This window comes from Brachyistius frenatus, unplaced genomic scaffold (genome assembly GCF_029030835.1).
Source record: "Brachyistius frenatus isolate BFR_SWC_R1_liver_20210118 unplaced genomic scaffold, ASM2903083v1 Contig_36, whole genome shotgun sequence".
Classification (NCBI taxonomy): domain Eukaryota; kingdom Metazoa; phylum Chordata; class Actinopteri; family Embiotocidae; genus Brachyistius; species Brachyistius frenatus.
In genome coordinates, this window is record NW_027210635.1 from 3,589,523 (window position 1) to 3,604,836 (window position 15,314).

Consider the following 15,314-nt stretch of genomic DNA (forward strand, 5'->3'; position numbering starts at 1 on the left):
CCATTTTGCAGTATTCAAACACCATTATGACAACAAAAAAAGAGACAAAGGGATCATCAAGTGATTCCACCACAACAAAGCAGTATTAGAGTACTGAGGATAGTGCAGGAGGCGCTCACATACAGCACCTCTCATCTTATTCCTTTCATTCATTTAGATGTCAAAATGTCCTTTCATGGCAAACACTGCAGGGAAATCTTTCTTTTTTCTTCGCTACGGTACAGTCTGGTCATTCCTCCATTGTTCCCTGCTGCAGTTAAAAGGCTCCATCTGCATGTATCCAAACTTAGAGCTCAACTAAGTGCCATACTGTGCTGTGTGTCTCAGACAGTGACTTAATTTAGTAGATTTCCACATGCTGTACAAAAGAAAAACAAACAAACACGACAATGTTTTGTGACCAAGTGCAATATCTCACATTCTTGTGTAGGTAGGTAGGTATATGCTGTACTGTAGGTAGTGTCAGATTAGGGGATTTTAGGCACTGTCTCAAATTACATGCTAGTCTTTGAATTGTACTTTTAAATCTCAGGCTCATTTACAAGCAAAAAAATTGACCGACTTCCCTGAAGTTTACAAGACATTAGAGAAGCTCTCATCCACAAAAGAAATATAATTAGTGATGTTGAGGAAGCTCTTATATAAGCTTTTCAGGCATTTGTGGTCATATTTGATGTCTTTGATGGTGTCCATCACTTTAACACCGTGTACAGTACGTGTCACAATTGTCCCCATCGATCAATATGTAGGATTTTGCTTCATTCATGTATACAGGTCAGTCCGATTACACTTCAGATTCATTGGGGGGGGGGGGGGACCTTTTTCCACAGTGAATCCCTTTAATGTCATGGATGGGTTATCAAACGGACCTGCTGGAAGTCTTTAGTTCTTGTTGGAAAGTCGATCACATGATTACGAAAAAACGACACAAAAAGACCACAGAGACACAAACTGATCACAACTTTGCACACCTCGTGTCATTATCCATCCACAGTGCCAGGGAATGTATGTGGTGTGTTATTTGAGACAGTGTCCTGGGATGAGTTGGGATATTTCAGGATGAACTTAGGTCTGTTTTATGTTTACGTTTTAGAAGCTGCCAAACTGCCCTATGTTCTTATTGCCGTCTTCTGATTACTACTATGTTGTTAATGTTGCTTGGATTTTTTTTTTTTCAGGAGGGCAGGGTCAGGGTGATCAAGGGGGTGAAGGGGTATGGAGGTGACGTTGTTGGTGGTGGTGAGGGGGGTGTCAGATGAGCTTTTTATGAAGTGAGCGAGGTCGGGTTACTGGAGGATCAAGTGCAGTCTCAGGCAAATCTAGTTGAGGGATGTTAAGGGATCGCTAACTGGCTAATTCATTGATCCTGCAGTCCTGTATTTGAAAGGGGTGGGGGGGGGGGGCTTATAATTAGTTGTCATGGCAACAGGAACCGAGTTGGGTGGATGTGGGTCACCAAGGGCCCTGATGTAGATAGTAACCATGCCAACCATGTCAGTGTATAGCAGTTTCTCTGTGTTGTGGTCCATGTACACACGCCATCAGTGAATCTTTAGTTTTTGGTGTGTGTGTGTGTGTGTGTGTGTGTGTGAGGGGCGTATCGGTCTGTGCGCTCGTGAACAGATTTTTGTGCTGCATTAAAGTTTACGTTCTCGAACACGTGTTTGTCGAAGTTTCCACGCAGAGGAGGAAATCAAGAGTCTGTAACGCCATTTAATAACTTCGCCAGAACAAAACATCTTTCAGCTTGATGTACTATCAGTATCACTATCAAGATATCTGACATGCAAAATATGAAGTGTTTTTGTTTTGTTTTTTAATGAACGGAGCCAAATATGAAAGTTCATGTCAAAGTGATGGTTTGCCTGCTCTTAAAGGATCCAGTGGAAACAGTTACCTGCTGCAGGACAAACTGGGGCTCTCAGAGGTTTAGAAGTACTCATGATAATAATGCATGAATTTGTTGTATAGAATTCATTATATATTGAATACTATGTAATTCTTAAGTTCACTCCAAGATGTTTTGCAAAGTATAGCCGGCCATCAGTGCAGCTGACGGGATTCCTTCCTACAACTAATAACAGTTAATTGTCAGAAATGGGCCCATTTTATCCAAACAAATCACTGTTTCCTCAGTGTTATCTCATCCTCATGATCCTGGTGATCATTTATATACATGCACACGTGTGTGTATATATATTTCAAAGCTCCAGGATAAAACTTTTCCAGTGTGCTTGCACGCAGGAATTTCAGCAAGTAGGTAAAAAAAAAAAAAAATCATGTCACCCAGTAGAGGGGCTGTACCTGTATCTCAGTATGAAGGGTTGATGTATCAAAGTTAATACACCTCTTCATAAAACAGTGAAGGTGTTGAAGTAATTTTCCAAAAATTGGTAGAGATATTGGCTCACAAAGTAAAGATGCACAGAGAAGTGTAGGTTTCAAAAGTTCTGGTTCTGGAAAATAAGCCCTTTTGTTTGTACTTTGTTCAGACACTAAAAAGTAATTTCAAAGCAGTCTTGTTAAAAAAAAAAAAAAAAAGAGCCAAGACAGATTTTTGCTTTTTACATTTTATTCTGCAGACTGTCTGTCAGCGAGGGCATAGTTTAAGCTTTAGTTTAAAAATAGAGGGATAATCAAGTAGTACCGTCTTTCAGGATTTTGTTTTGGGAGAGGGTGCAACACTGGTGAGTGCTGGTCTATTTCAGGGGATGGGACAGATACTGGGAGGTTTGGTAGGTGGGAGGGAACTATTCAGTTGATTTGTTGGAGTTAAAGGACCGCACGGTGTTTTAGCCCACTGGCTGCAGGTTGTACACGGTGAACATCTATGCTGACTATTTTCTGAAGCACCACTGGTTCTAATTCAATCTAATATGAAAAAAAATATTAAACACAATATTTAAAAAGTATAAACAAAAATAAAGTTATAATCCTTAAGATTTTCATGAAATTAAATCCAATTTTGTGGTTGTCATAATTCTGCAATGGCCATTTAATGTAGTTATATCCTGAAAAAAAAACCTTCAGATGGCTGTTTGCAAACCTTGGTAGCAACGTCTGTCATTCTTGTGCTGGATTTAAACCAGAATAAAGCAACTAAATAACTACTGTAATAAAGTATTTTCAAATATATATTTTTTCTGGAAGGAAGGAAATCAATGTATGACATGCTTTGGAAAATGGTCAGTAATAATACACAATATATGAGAAAGCAACAATGCAGTCCTTTAAGTCCTCAGTATTACTGGGATGGTTGTAAGCAGTTAACGGGGTTTTGGTGAGACTGGGGTCGTGATGGTGGTGTTCGGTACTCTCTGGGGTTTCACTGGGTGGTTTGGGGTGCTGTCAGGTCGTATTATTGTTCTCAGTGCTTCAGTCAGTGTGATAGGTAAAAATAATAATACAAGCATTCTGTGTTTTGTGCTCTGGCCCACGTACACTGCCGTGGTATTGGTTGATTGTAAAATTTAGTATGTTATCGAAGTAAATGAAACTTGTGTGTGATGCTGTCCAGGGTCTGGTTTGTCCTGTACTACTGAAAATAAAAAAATAATAAAAAAAAAAAGATCAATGATTACTTATGAGCTAGAATGCACTCTTTGTTGGAAAAGCTTTGTTCGATGACTTTTAAAGGGGCCAAAATCAAAGTTTTATGTGATCATGTTGTTTTGTTAGACTGAGATCATGGAAAGGCTATGATATGATATATATATAGTAACGCTGGTGCCATGAGTTGTGTGGTTTCCAGTGAAATACATTGCATGGATGTTACAATACCCCTCCAACCCCAAAGTAACATTGATGATAACAATTTAACCCCCATCGACGGACGGACAAGTAAACATTGATTTTGTAGCGTGCTACCCTCCTTTAACATGTTTCTTCTGAGTTGTTTCTTCCTGTTCTGAAGGTGTTTGACCTCTTCAGTGTAAAAACGCTGTGTACAGAGATGTGTGTCACTGTCTATTACCTGAATGTCTCTGGACTGCAGTCTGACCGTCACTCCAATAAAAAAAAACAAAAAAAACAAAAAAAAAACAACTAACATGCTTCGGACTGCCTGTTTCTGTCTTTGGATTTACTTTGTGCACATTTGTTGTATTTTTAAAGTGGCTATACACATTTTTTTTAAGTAATAAGACATTATCAAATAAAGAGGAGGAGAGAGAGAGAACACTTACTCCGACCTGCAGTTTATCTCGTCTGTACTCGGCCCACAACTTTAATGCTTTGGTTCAGTCTCACTGCTCCCACAGCCTCATTTTCAGCAGCAGCTCAGTGAAAAAGCTGTGAAAGCCCGCCGCGCACTTCCTGCTCAGGAACACCAGACGCAGCAACACGCTTAGTAAAGATAGAGAAGCATCAAGCAGCTAAAGACCCAGGAGTTCCCTCTGGAGCTGCTGGAGACCAAGAACAGGGAAACGAGAGGGAACCATTCGCTGGGTGTCGAGAAACACAACTCGAGATGAATGATGGGATGCACCATCTTGTTTTTTTTATTGTGACGGTACACTGATGCAAAAATAAAATACAAGGATCTTAAAAATGTACACATTCACTGGGAAAAATAAAACGGCTTTAAATTAGGTTACGTTGAATTTGCCATATACATTTTTGTGACATTTTCGTTTAAGTGATACTGTCAGATTCCTACAATTTACAGGCTCTGATGCCAATAACAACTTTACTATCCGTTAAAAAAAAAAAAAAAAAAATTTCGCTGCGGAAGTATTGCTGCAGCTTCTTTCATGATTGACGCAAAAGACAAAATCGCCGTGCTTGCATTTACCCTCCCGACAGGGACATGGCGTCAGGTATACAGTTATAATTAAAGCATCCGTCCATTGGCCGTTCATACCGGCTGAAATTTGTATTTTACGTTGATGTTGTCATATAATTTTAAAGCCTTTATTGGCTGACAGCGTTTACGCGTGCGGAGTGCAGCTGTGGAGAAAAAATTTTAAAAAATGATCATGTTTGTCCACAGCTGCTGGATGTGTAAATGAGGACCATTTTTGACAAAGTTTCCAACGAAAAAAAAAAGACCAACATGACAATGTTGTGTTCACAGCTTGTCTACGTTGCCACAAGTACCCAAAAAAAAAAAAAAGAAAAAAGAAAACTGCAACTGCAGTTTTAAAATCTCAAAAGATTTGAAACAAGTCGACTTCAGATGGTCCTTTTCAGTCATTTTGTGCCCAGTGAAAATTCAAGTGATTAGCCAAAGTTTAGTTAAGTATTAATTCTTGATTTCAATTCAATTATTGAGATGCAAGTGATGAAAAGAATTGAAACGCATACACACCATCACGCTTGCGCACACACACACACACACAAAGATACAGAACCGTAGAGTGCTGACAGGAACAGCTTTATTTAAGGCTGACAGAAAATCGAGTAAGCTGCTGTATGACGTTTAGACAAACTCTACATACACACTCGGACACAGACACACTCGTTCACTCGCACACAAACACAGGTGGGCAGCAGTGCAAGCGAAGGGTCCTGAGAGAGAAGATGAACAGATTTTGGATGAGATGTAACCAGTCACCCCAACAAACGAGAGTAAACATAGCCTTTGTGTTACAGCTTGAGTCGGCTCAAACGGAGACAGAGCGTGTGTGGGAGGGGAATACCGATAGTTAAAGAGTTTCTTAATTATAAACACTATTAAATGCTGGAGATTGAAATAAACAGAGAGCTTCCGCTGACCTCAGTGGTTGCTCTGATGTTATCGCAAATCCTTAAAAAGTAGTGAACATGAACAGCTGGGAACTCTCAGGGACTCCTTCACGGTTTAGTTTCCATTGGAGACCCTCGTGCTCCACCACGGCCACGATTAACCATCAATGAACAAACCAAATCTACTGCCGAGTGATGTGAACTGAAGACAAGAGAATGGTATTTATTGAAAAACAGTCAAACTGTGACCCAAAATTTGTTCGAATTTCTGAAGCAGCTTACATCCAGTCACACCTTCCTGCTCGATGCCAATCCAACCACGCCTTCCTCTGCATGAAGCAACGAGCAATTATAAGCAATTAAACAGCTCCACTTAAGTTATTATGGTGCAAAATGTTTGAAATGAACAAGTTTGTGTTTATTTTGTTATTTAAGCAAGCAGCACCCCTGGAGAATCATGCATCCTTTATCAACTCTGATGTGAACAAGAGGATGTGCCGTCCTCTGTAGAAGTGAGAGCAGAAAGCAGGGTAGAAATGTAAATCAATAGAATTTCTTTGTTAGGGAATGATGCATTCTTCAAGTAAAGTCTGTCCACTTTCATTAAATAAATTGGGAACTCTGATTAGAGGTTGCCAGTGCCAGCTGGAGAAATCCGAAAAGAATGCGAGTTGAAAGAAAAGTTCAGATGGGGCGACCTTGTGTGTCGTAACTGAAAAAAAAGCATCGACACAAACCTATCAATATGATCCTCGTTAGAAAGTGAGAACTCCAGAAACCGTCTTCCTTCACTATGATGTGTAGGCCTCGCACTGCTCTGGGACGTTGTCAAACAGGAAACGGGCTGCCGTTGTCCCACGCTGGCTGCTGCAGGGCTTTGACTCGACTGCAGAGGCAACTGAAAACTTGCCCGATATTGGCAAACTGAGCAGAGGAAGAGCGAGAGGGCTAGCTGATGATTCGGCTGATCGACTGCAAGGAAGGGAACTCCTCGCTCTCCCTGATGTGCAGGGTTTTGTGGGAGATGAAGTCTTTGGGGGCCAGTACCTGTCTGCAAGTGGGGCACACCTGGCAGTCCAGCTCAGCCGCTGCGTCAGCCGCTGTGGCAGGCATCTGCCAGGCGTTCTTCTTGTTCTTGTTCTTCTTCGCTCCTCCCGACCCCGACTGCTTCTCCATTGCCCTGCAGTCTCCGTGGGCGGTCAGGAGCTCCTGTTGCTTGCCGGTGTCCGGCAAGAGCACCAGGAGCTCGTTGAAGATGCGGTTGAAGTCATCTCCGAGCAGGTCCTTGCAGCTGCGGTGGTACTGGGCTGCTGACATCACACACTGGGAACAAAGAGAGAGGACCGATGAAGACACGAGGTGAGCGGCAAGCCTCGTCAAAACAAGCATTTAGCTCAGCGCTGCCGGTCGATCGGCGGGTCTAATGCACGTCGTTTGTACTGGAGCATTTACAAAACACAATGCAGTCGTCAGGCAAAAAGTGTTCACAACGTTTAGCTGCTCTGTGACAAGTACCTGTCTGAACTGGGCAGAGTAGTTTTTGAACAGGTTGAACTTTGACTCATCGTTGTGGAGGTACGTTCTGATGGACTGGATCAGCTCCAGGTTTCTCTGGTGGAAGTCGTCCGGTACCAGGTAACCACTGCTCGACACTTTTGGGGGCCTGGGAGATAAAAAATAAAATAAAATAAATGAGTGCTACTCGAGGCCAACAGCTACATCTTTGTTGAACACAGACAAATGAAGAAGAGATCATATACTGTATGAAAAGTGAGATGGGCTCACAGGTTGACTGCAGAGGGGGCAGGCTCCACCACATTACTGTTGAGGGGGATCCCAGTGAAGCCCGGGGGAGGCTTAGGGGCCGACACCCCCAGGCCAGGTGGAGGTGGGGGGGGGCTGGTGGAGGATGGGGCAGGAGTTGAGGCCTTCATTGGAAAAGAAGTCTTGAAGCCTGCGAGATAAACACAGCGTGAGCTCCAGCTTCTGCAGTACAAGAGGAACCAATTCAGAAAAAGGATTTCCGACGCCGTGTCACCGTTGTCCAGTTTATTAACAACATCACGTGTTGTTGTCTCCTCCGAGACGATGCATCAAAGCCGACAAGCTCTTCCCACTTTGTGTTTACATCATTAATTCACAGACTAATGAATGCAGCTTCTGTGACCTCACCCACGGGACAATTGGACAGGCCTTTCGCTGGGTTCAGCACTTGCTACCATGCTGTCACTTTCTTTGGCCAACAAAAACCTTGGTGGCAAACAGCGCAGCCGACTGTGCAGACGGCATCACGGCATCAAACAGACTTAATATTGATGAATGCTCGTTTTGAAAACAGCCATACAGACACAACTTTATTGACTTTGTGTTTTGAGAGGCATGTTGGAGGATTTCCAAATGACTTCCAGAAAGTTTTTTTTTTTTTTTTTTCCAGCTACCGTCTGTCAGCCATTAAAGCAGCTGCACATTCAGCTTTAACTTTTCACTTCAAATGTAGTGCCAGACCGCCAGTGATTGTTTTGTAACGAGGCCTCACTCTTCTTACCCTTTGAGGACGGTCATCTCAGTCAGCTTTTAGTGAAGCATGTTGTCAAGAATGACATTCATTTAATACGACTGCGATTAGAGCACACTAGTCTAATAAACAACCTTCTGTAAACATTTGATGGCCGTCTGCAGAAACGGTTACAAGGAGAAAAATGTCGAGTGATCATAAAATGATCTAGTGGATGTCATGTGCTGTACCTGGTGGTGGCTTCTTGGTCATGAGGGCAGGAAACTCCTCCTCTTGTTCGACAGCGGGGTCTGCGTTGGGATGAGGGGTTACAGCAGGTGTGTCTTTGCTAGTGGCTGGTGATTTCTCAGCGTAACCGTTGGCCAATCCGCTTGTCAGTGCTGCCGTCACAGCGTTGGAAAGCGGTTTGTTCCAAGTTTTATCGGGGACATTCTCCTTTTGTGCTGCCGTTTCCACCGAGATCGTATTTACAGCTGTTGCCGTCCCTGATGTTGTGGACGGGGATGTAGAGGGAGGGGCTGTGTTCTTCTGTTTTTTCTTCTTGCTGGCTTTAGAGGTAGGGGGTTCTGTGGTAGGAGTTGGACTTGTAGAGCTGGAGGTCACAGTAGAAGGTTTGGTGTTGCCTCCTTTAACAGTAAGCAGAGAGGAGATATCCAACATGGTGGGCACCGAGCGGAACTCCTGCTGCGTCATCCCTCCGCTCTCATCATCTGAAGGAGGAGGAGAGTGACTGGACGCCGCTTTCCCGTTATCTCCTACTTTCTTCCTCCTCCGTGAAGACGAAGAGGTTGAGGAGGAGGAGAGGAGCTGAGGGCCCGAGGATGCAGAGGAGAGGGGAGGAGAAGGTCTGGAGGAAGGAGGAGGATGAGTGACGGGTTTAGCTACGGCAGTGTGGTTGGACCAGGCAGACTTGGAGCCCGAAGCGGGTCTCAGGGGGCGAATTTTGGAGACGAGAGCCGGGAAATCCTCTTCTTGAAAAGAGGACATTTTCTTAGGTTGGGCAGAGTAAGCTGGAGTCATGGGGGTTGTAACGGCTGCGGTGGAGAGGCTGGGGAAGTCGTCCTCTCTCAGAGCTGTGTGAGCTGTTGTAGCAACCACAGGAGCTGACTTTACACTGGAAACACAAACAACAACACAAATGAAACATTTCAGGACACACCAGATTGTATGATGAGAAGTTCAGTTTGTACTGTGTGCTGAAGGTTACATGGGTGTCGCAGCTGTGGCTCCCAAAGCTGGGAAGTCATCTTCTTCACCAGGATTAGTGCTCTTCATTGTTCTCACTGTTAAAGAGGTGACAATAAATACATTAGAACAGCTGCTGGTGATCTCAGCAATATTTGCATCAGTCCAAATAGCTAAATTACTGGAATCCCATAATGCAACAAGATTTATACAAGAAGCTATGATGAAAAAAAAAAAAAAAAAAAAAAACCACACTGAACAGTCAGTAACTTCTTCAATTTGTACCTGGAGGTTTGCTTGGCGGTTTGTTTGCAGGTTTGATAGGTCCGGTCCGGTGTCTGAGCTCTTCTGGTTCTGTTCTCTCGGTCCTCTCCTCTCTGCAGTGCTTGGGAGCACTTCTCTCCAGCATCGCTCCTCTCTCCTCCTGCCTTCGCATTGCCATGGAGGCCCTCAAAGCAGCTTCCACCTGCCTGTCCTCGTCCTCTCTGCAGGGAGACAAGCACACAGTCCAAAACAGGAAGACTGACATCACAAAAATGAACCCTAACTGAAGATGTATGCGCATGTATTTTGACTACAACAGCTACTACAACCGATTAGCTTAAAGAAAACCAAAAATAATTAAAAGCACCGGTGAATCCTTCAGAGATGACAGTGTTACATTTAAACACTGAAACTGCACATAAATGTCATATAAACACATACACACACACAACAGTACAAGGTTGTGGCACACTCAGTTGTGACAACGTCAAGCCGTCATTCATTAAATGCTTTTCCATGCTCGCTCCTCAATAATAGCACTGGATGCTCTGCAGTCCAGTCATCGGATGTGTGACTGCATCCACATCTTTTCCTATGATACAAAGTTTCTGTGGAGATCGACCCTACAACAACAAGTCCCGACTTCTAGTTCTGACACCGACGGGTGATGTGCAGTGAAATCTCCCTTGTAATCAACCACAGAGCTTTTCATTTAGACTCACCGTGAGTACCGCCAGCTCTTCTGTCCCCCCTGAGGCCTTCCTCTTCCTCCTCGACTGTGACGCACCTCATCATAATCCTCGCCACTCACCAGACCTAAGGACACGCGCGTTTTATTCACATTAACTGCCTAAAAATTAAATGCATATTATTAATAAAGCTAGCGGCATGTCAAGACAAAACCGCAACGTCCTGACCGACCTTCATTTCTCCTCTGTTGTCTCGGGGCGTAGTTGAACTGCAGGTCAATGTGCCGGTTCTGTCGAGCCTCGGCTCGACTCTTGCTGTGTGCTGCAGCTTTGTGGGCCTTGTAGTCGATCTCGGTGCGGAATGCATGAGTGAACTGTTCTGTGGCACAGCGACCTTCCTCGCACAGGTAGTGACTCTCTCTGAAGTGCTCACTTAGATACTGGTAATCACTGTTGATAGCAGGGTTAAAGGTCACATTTAACCATCTGGTTTACAATATTTATGTACAACACAGGGGAAAAAAAAACAACCTTTGCAAGCGTTACAAAAATGACAATATGATAAAAGGAATATACAAACGCTAAGATTTTCATGTGTACGTGTTGAACGGCTTCACACACCTGTAATATTCCTGAGAACCGTCTGCATCACAGAAATGGCAGAAGTAGTGGTCCCTGCGCAAGTGTTTAAGCAGCTCATCATTATCGAGGTAACGGTCATCGCAGAACTTGCAGAGCGGGTGTCCTCTGTGACTCGTATCGTCCGGGTCTCCGTGTGCTCTGTGACGTGCCAGTTCCTTACGATTATACCACTTCCGCTCATGAGAGAAGATCTGGAGGGAGAAGTGACGTTTAAAGCACGCATGATCTGACAACATTGGTTTCCTGTAATACTGTCAACCAAAAGATGAGCTGTCGAAAAGGTATTTATTATTAGGAAATTGACATTTTCTTTTCATTTGATTCACTTCAGTGCATTGACGAGTGCATTATTGTCATATTTAATGAGCATCTTCTAGAAACAAAATACCCATAAAAGATACTGGTTCTGGTACCATTATCATTTTCACAATGGAAAAAGAAATCCTACAATTGATCTGACAGATAATATCTCAACCTAATTACAGTCTCCAATCTGATAAGTTAAACTTGTAGGAACTCCTTGTGCTACGAAGGCTGTATATGTGTGGTGTGACAGTAGTCTTGTGATATTGAGGCACTGTTAACTGATAAAACCGTGAATCGATTGGTTCGGGATGATTCTACCTTGAGATGCTTTGTGCAGAGCTTGCAACAGAAGAGCTCGTGCTGCTTCCTCATGTGCTGCTCCAGTTCCTCAAATTTGGAGAAAATTTTAGGCTCTGGACAGCGTTGACACACGGACAACAGCAAATGCCTGAAAAAAAAACACACACCAAGAAAGCGTTTCACTCAGTTCAGAAAAATAAAAACAATTACTCATCCACATAAATCAGTTATAGAAACAAGAACAATCAAACAATGATTATATTAATTATTATTTCACTTTAGTTAACCAATAGTTAAGATACAGGGAATATTTCTTAAAGCAAGTAATTAACAGATTTGCACCTAAAACGTACTTCCTGAATGCACCCTTCGGTTATCACACACTTGCATTACAATAATCATTAAGCTCTAAAAAGTGGGAGAGAGAAGAAAAAGTCAAAACAAAACAGCATTGAATGCTGCAATCAAAAGACGACAACATTGAAGGCTTGATCTATTTTACCAACTTCCTCTTCATACTATTCATGTATGGTTGTATACATTTCTACCATGACCAAGTCATTCAGCTGCTGTATGCTGAAATACAAAGTTACTCGAAGCATTGTGCGAAGAGCTGCAAAGATTAGTTCATTAATAAATTAATTGCTTGATGGAAAATTGATCGGCAACCATTTTGATGATCAATTAATTATTTTGGGTCATTCATTAATGAAAAAGAATTCTGATATTCTCCAATTCCATCTTTTTAAATGTGAATATTTTCTGGTTACTTTCATCCTTCATCATAAACAAACAAAGGGCCTGATTTACTAAATGTTTGCGCGTGTAAAATCACGTGCAAAAAAAATATCCAAGCAGATTTACCAGCGACATTCAGTGAGGATTGCGTCTTTCAAATGTGCAATTTAACACGCGTTGTCCATTTTGTGTGTTTGCCTGCTTGTATATCTAATATTGGGCGTTTCTGCTTGAAGGTGCAAAATACCGGGAGGGAACATGCAAACAGAACAATTTAGCACCCGCAATGATATTTAGTAAACCTGAAAGTAGAAATAGGAGACGTGATTGTTGTGTCTTTTCGTACAACTGAAAGGTATTAATCAAATGCGCAAATCTGGAGAGACGGCGGCTCTTATTGTGGTGAGAAGGAGACGCAGAGAAACCAAAGAATACGTAGAGAACGTGGTTTTATACCCGTGGAAACATTTTTGAGATGACAGAGGCATAAATTATTCAGACATATCGTTAGTCCAGCGATGATATTTCTGAGTTGTTGAATGAACTGAATGATGATTGACAGCCAACCGCAAGGAAACTTCTTACGACTCAGCATTTTCCTGCCTCTGGGTCGTTCCAGCGTATCGCTCCTTGGATATCCCACCGTCCTGTTATTCAGGTGTGCCGTCATAGATCCTGAATGTGTCCCGCAGAATTCACGGATAGCTTCATAAAGTTCCTGAGCACTCGTGAGGCACTGAATGAAAAACCACCTGCTCATCACAGAGAACTGGACCTGCTGATCTGTGTTTGTTAGAGGATCTCATCCACCGTTCCTCCTGTTTTATTTGCCGACGTTTTATTTTGAAGCCTTCCCCCCCCCTCGCCTTTTTGTTTTTCCCCCACAGTATTGACTTTCTTGCCAATAATCTCCTATAAAGCGTTTTGTTCTTGTTATATTTCAATGGGATCAGAATTCCTTTTCGTTTTGCAGTTGCATTGCTGGAATCACTTCAACACACGCAAACCTCCCATTTAAATACAGCGAATTGCACACGATTTCAATGACGCAATTACTCTTAATCAAATCACCCACAAAACAGGTGCAAACTTTTGGAAGGAACATGCAATTAAGTACCCGTTATTTGAGATCTTAGTCAAATCAGGCCCAAAGTCTTTTTTGGTTGTTGCCTGTTAGTCAGGACAAAACAAAACATTTTCTGCAGGACTTTGCGAAACACCAGTTAACGATTTTCACCATTTTCTGATATTTCAAGGACCAAACAGCTGGTCCATTAATCAAGAAAATAATTGACAGCTGAATCACTCGTGAAAAGAATAGTTACTTGCAGCCCTAGTTGGGCGTTTCAACAGACGTCTGTTGAGGATAATCAGCATTATCTTATTCCCTTACGCCGATTACAGATACTTTTTGATTTGTGGCATTAAAGCCAACAGTTAAACCGTTTTCGAGTCTCCAGCGGTCGTAGATACACAATCATAACGAACAGAGACATCTCGTACCTGTACTGGGCGTAGATCTTCTCGTCACAGAAATAAATGTCATGCTTCCTCTCACAGGGGAACTGCTGATAGGGCAGCGACTGAAAGGCCTCCAGCTTCTTCACAAACACCACCTGAGAACAACACCACAGAGCTGCTGAAAATCTCACCTCACACACAACCGCAGGAGGGAAAGGGCTCTTCATATTATTAAACCAAACATATTCACAACGTTTACATTTTTGAGGCACGGCTTTAGAAGAACTACTGTAATCTGTTTGATAGATATATTACCTCAAGGCATGCAGAGGGTTGCATACATACTTTTACTACATCAGGCAGGTAAAACATTTTGATATGAGCAACATCCAGCTTGAACACTACTAGAAAACACGTCTTCGTAAGTTGACAGCTAGTTGACATTTAAAGGGAGTGGTGTGTTGTGAGGCCTTGGTTGGGACGACACTGTCCACCTGGGTTATGGCTGACATCCATTAAATCACCTGAAACAGGATTAGCACAATTTAGGGGGACGGGGACGAGCGGGCAGACACTTTAATGAGCTTCAAATCGGTCTATAATCTAAATAAAACAGGAGCCGAGGACACAAACATTTACCGCTGAACCCTTTAACGTGCTGACGCCGGGTGTGTTTCAGGAGACAATTTACATTTCTTCATGAATATATTTACATTTCACTGGATCACAAACTCGATTTCACTTCGGGTGTTCACAGCAGGCACGCCGTCACCTGCTGCTCCTTCACGGAGGCCGACCTGTGAGCCAACTCTGCCGGACTCACGTCCAGAGTTGACGAGCTCATGTTAGCTCCAGCTGGCTCAACCAAGATAATAACAACGAGAAACAAGCCGATAAGACGCCGTCGGTTACCATCTATCCCCCCCCAGAAATACCTCTCTTTTATTACGACTCCAGCTGCTATACTATCATATCAATTCCGCACGTTTTTAAAGCAATGAAACTGCCAAGACGTTGCGGCCTAGCTAGCCACACCGGGCTCCATCCCCGGGCTCCAGTAGCAGAGGGACCCGCACCTTGTCGAGCTCCTCCCGGCAGACGGCGCAGTACTTCTGGTCGCACAGCACCCTCATTTTGGTGGAGCAGCGGTAACAAACCGGGTGGTCGCATTTCCCCAAGGCGAAGATGTCTACTTCTTGGCAGCACAGCACGCAGTTCTTCTCTGCGTCTTTTGTGGTTGTTGAATCCATGTCGGGCGGAAGAAAAAGGCACAAATCGACCTTTTTAATGCAAATTTTTTTTGGGGGGGGGAGAAGCCTTCGGCCGTTGAAGCGCTGACGTAATTATGAAAGTCTGAGCTGCTGCGGCGTCACGCAACTGTCGTACCGAGAGCACGTGGACGGACTCCGCTCAGCTGCTCTGCCGCGGTGCTTATAACCATCACACCTGTGTGATCTGTTCCAGGTGCGTCGGGCTGATTGTGACGGGAGGTACTTTGGAAAAATATGAACGAGCCACAAAGTCGTAAT

General features: G+C 43.3%; 1 protein-coding gene across 1 annotated transcript; it reads right to left on the reverse strand.

The window, feature by feature from the left end:
• Positions 1-6,007: 6,007 nt before the first annotated feature.
• On the reverse strand, positions 6,008-15,156 carry znf598 (zinc finger protein 598). The gene is made up of 12 exons (XM_069701445.1): positions 14,862-15,156; positions 13,828-13,940; positions 11,605-11,734; positions 10,960-11,171; positions 10,571-10,788; positions 10,372-10,465; positions 9,671-9,870; positions 9,408-9,483; positions 8,431-9,314; positions 7,471-7,639; positions 7,201-7,348; positions 6,008-7,008 (listed from the first exon to the last, which is right to left on the reverse strand). Exons 1-12 carry the CDS (start codon positions 15,033-15,035, stop codon positions 6,634-6,636), a joined length of 2,793 nt encoding a protein of 930 aa, XP_069557546.1. The 5' UTR covers positions 15,036-15,156; the 3' UTR covers positions 6,008-6,633.
• Between the last annotated feature and the right edge of the window lie 158 nt (positions 15,157-15,314).

Bases quoted from the DNA above. Each gene is read 5' to 3' on its own strand.
- znf598 (XM_069701445.1), bottom strand. From the start codon at position 15,035: ATGGATTCAACAACCACAAAAGACGCAGAGAAGAACTGCGTGCTGTGC. The intron at 11,172-11,604 runs GTAGAATCATCC...TTCTCCCTCCAG, and splicing joins TCTGCACAAAGCATCTCAAG to ATCTTCTCTCATGAGCGGAA. The intron at 7,009-7,200 runs GTACTTGTCACA...CTTTGTTCCCAG, and splicing joins ACTCTGCCCAGTTCAGACAG to TGTGTGATGTCAGCAGCCCA.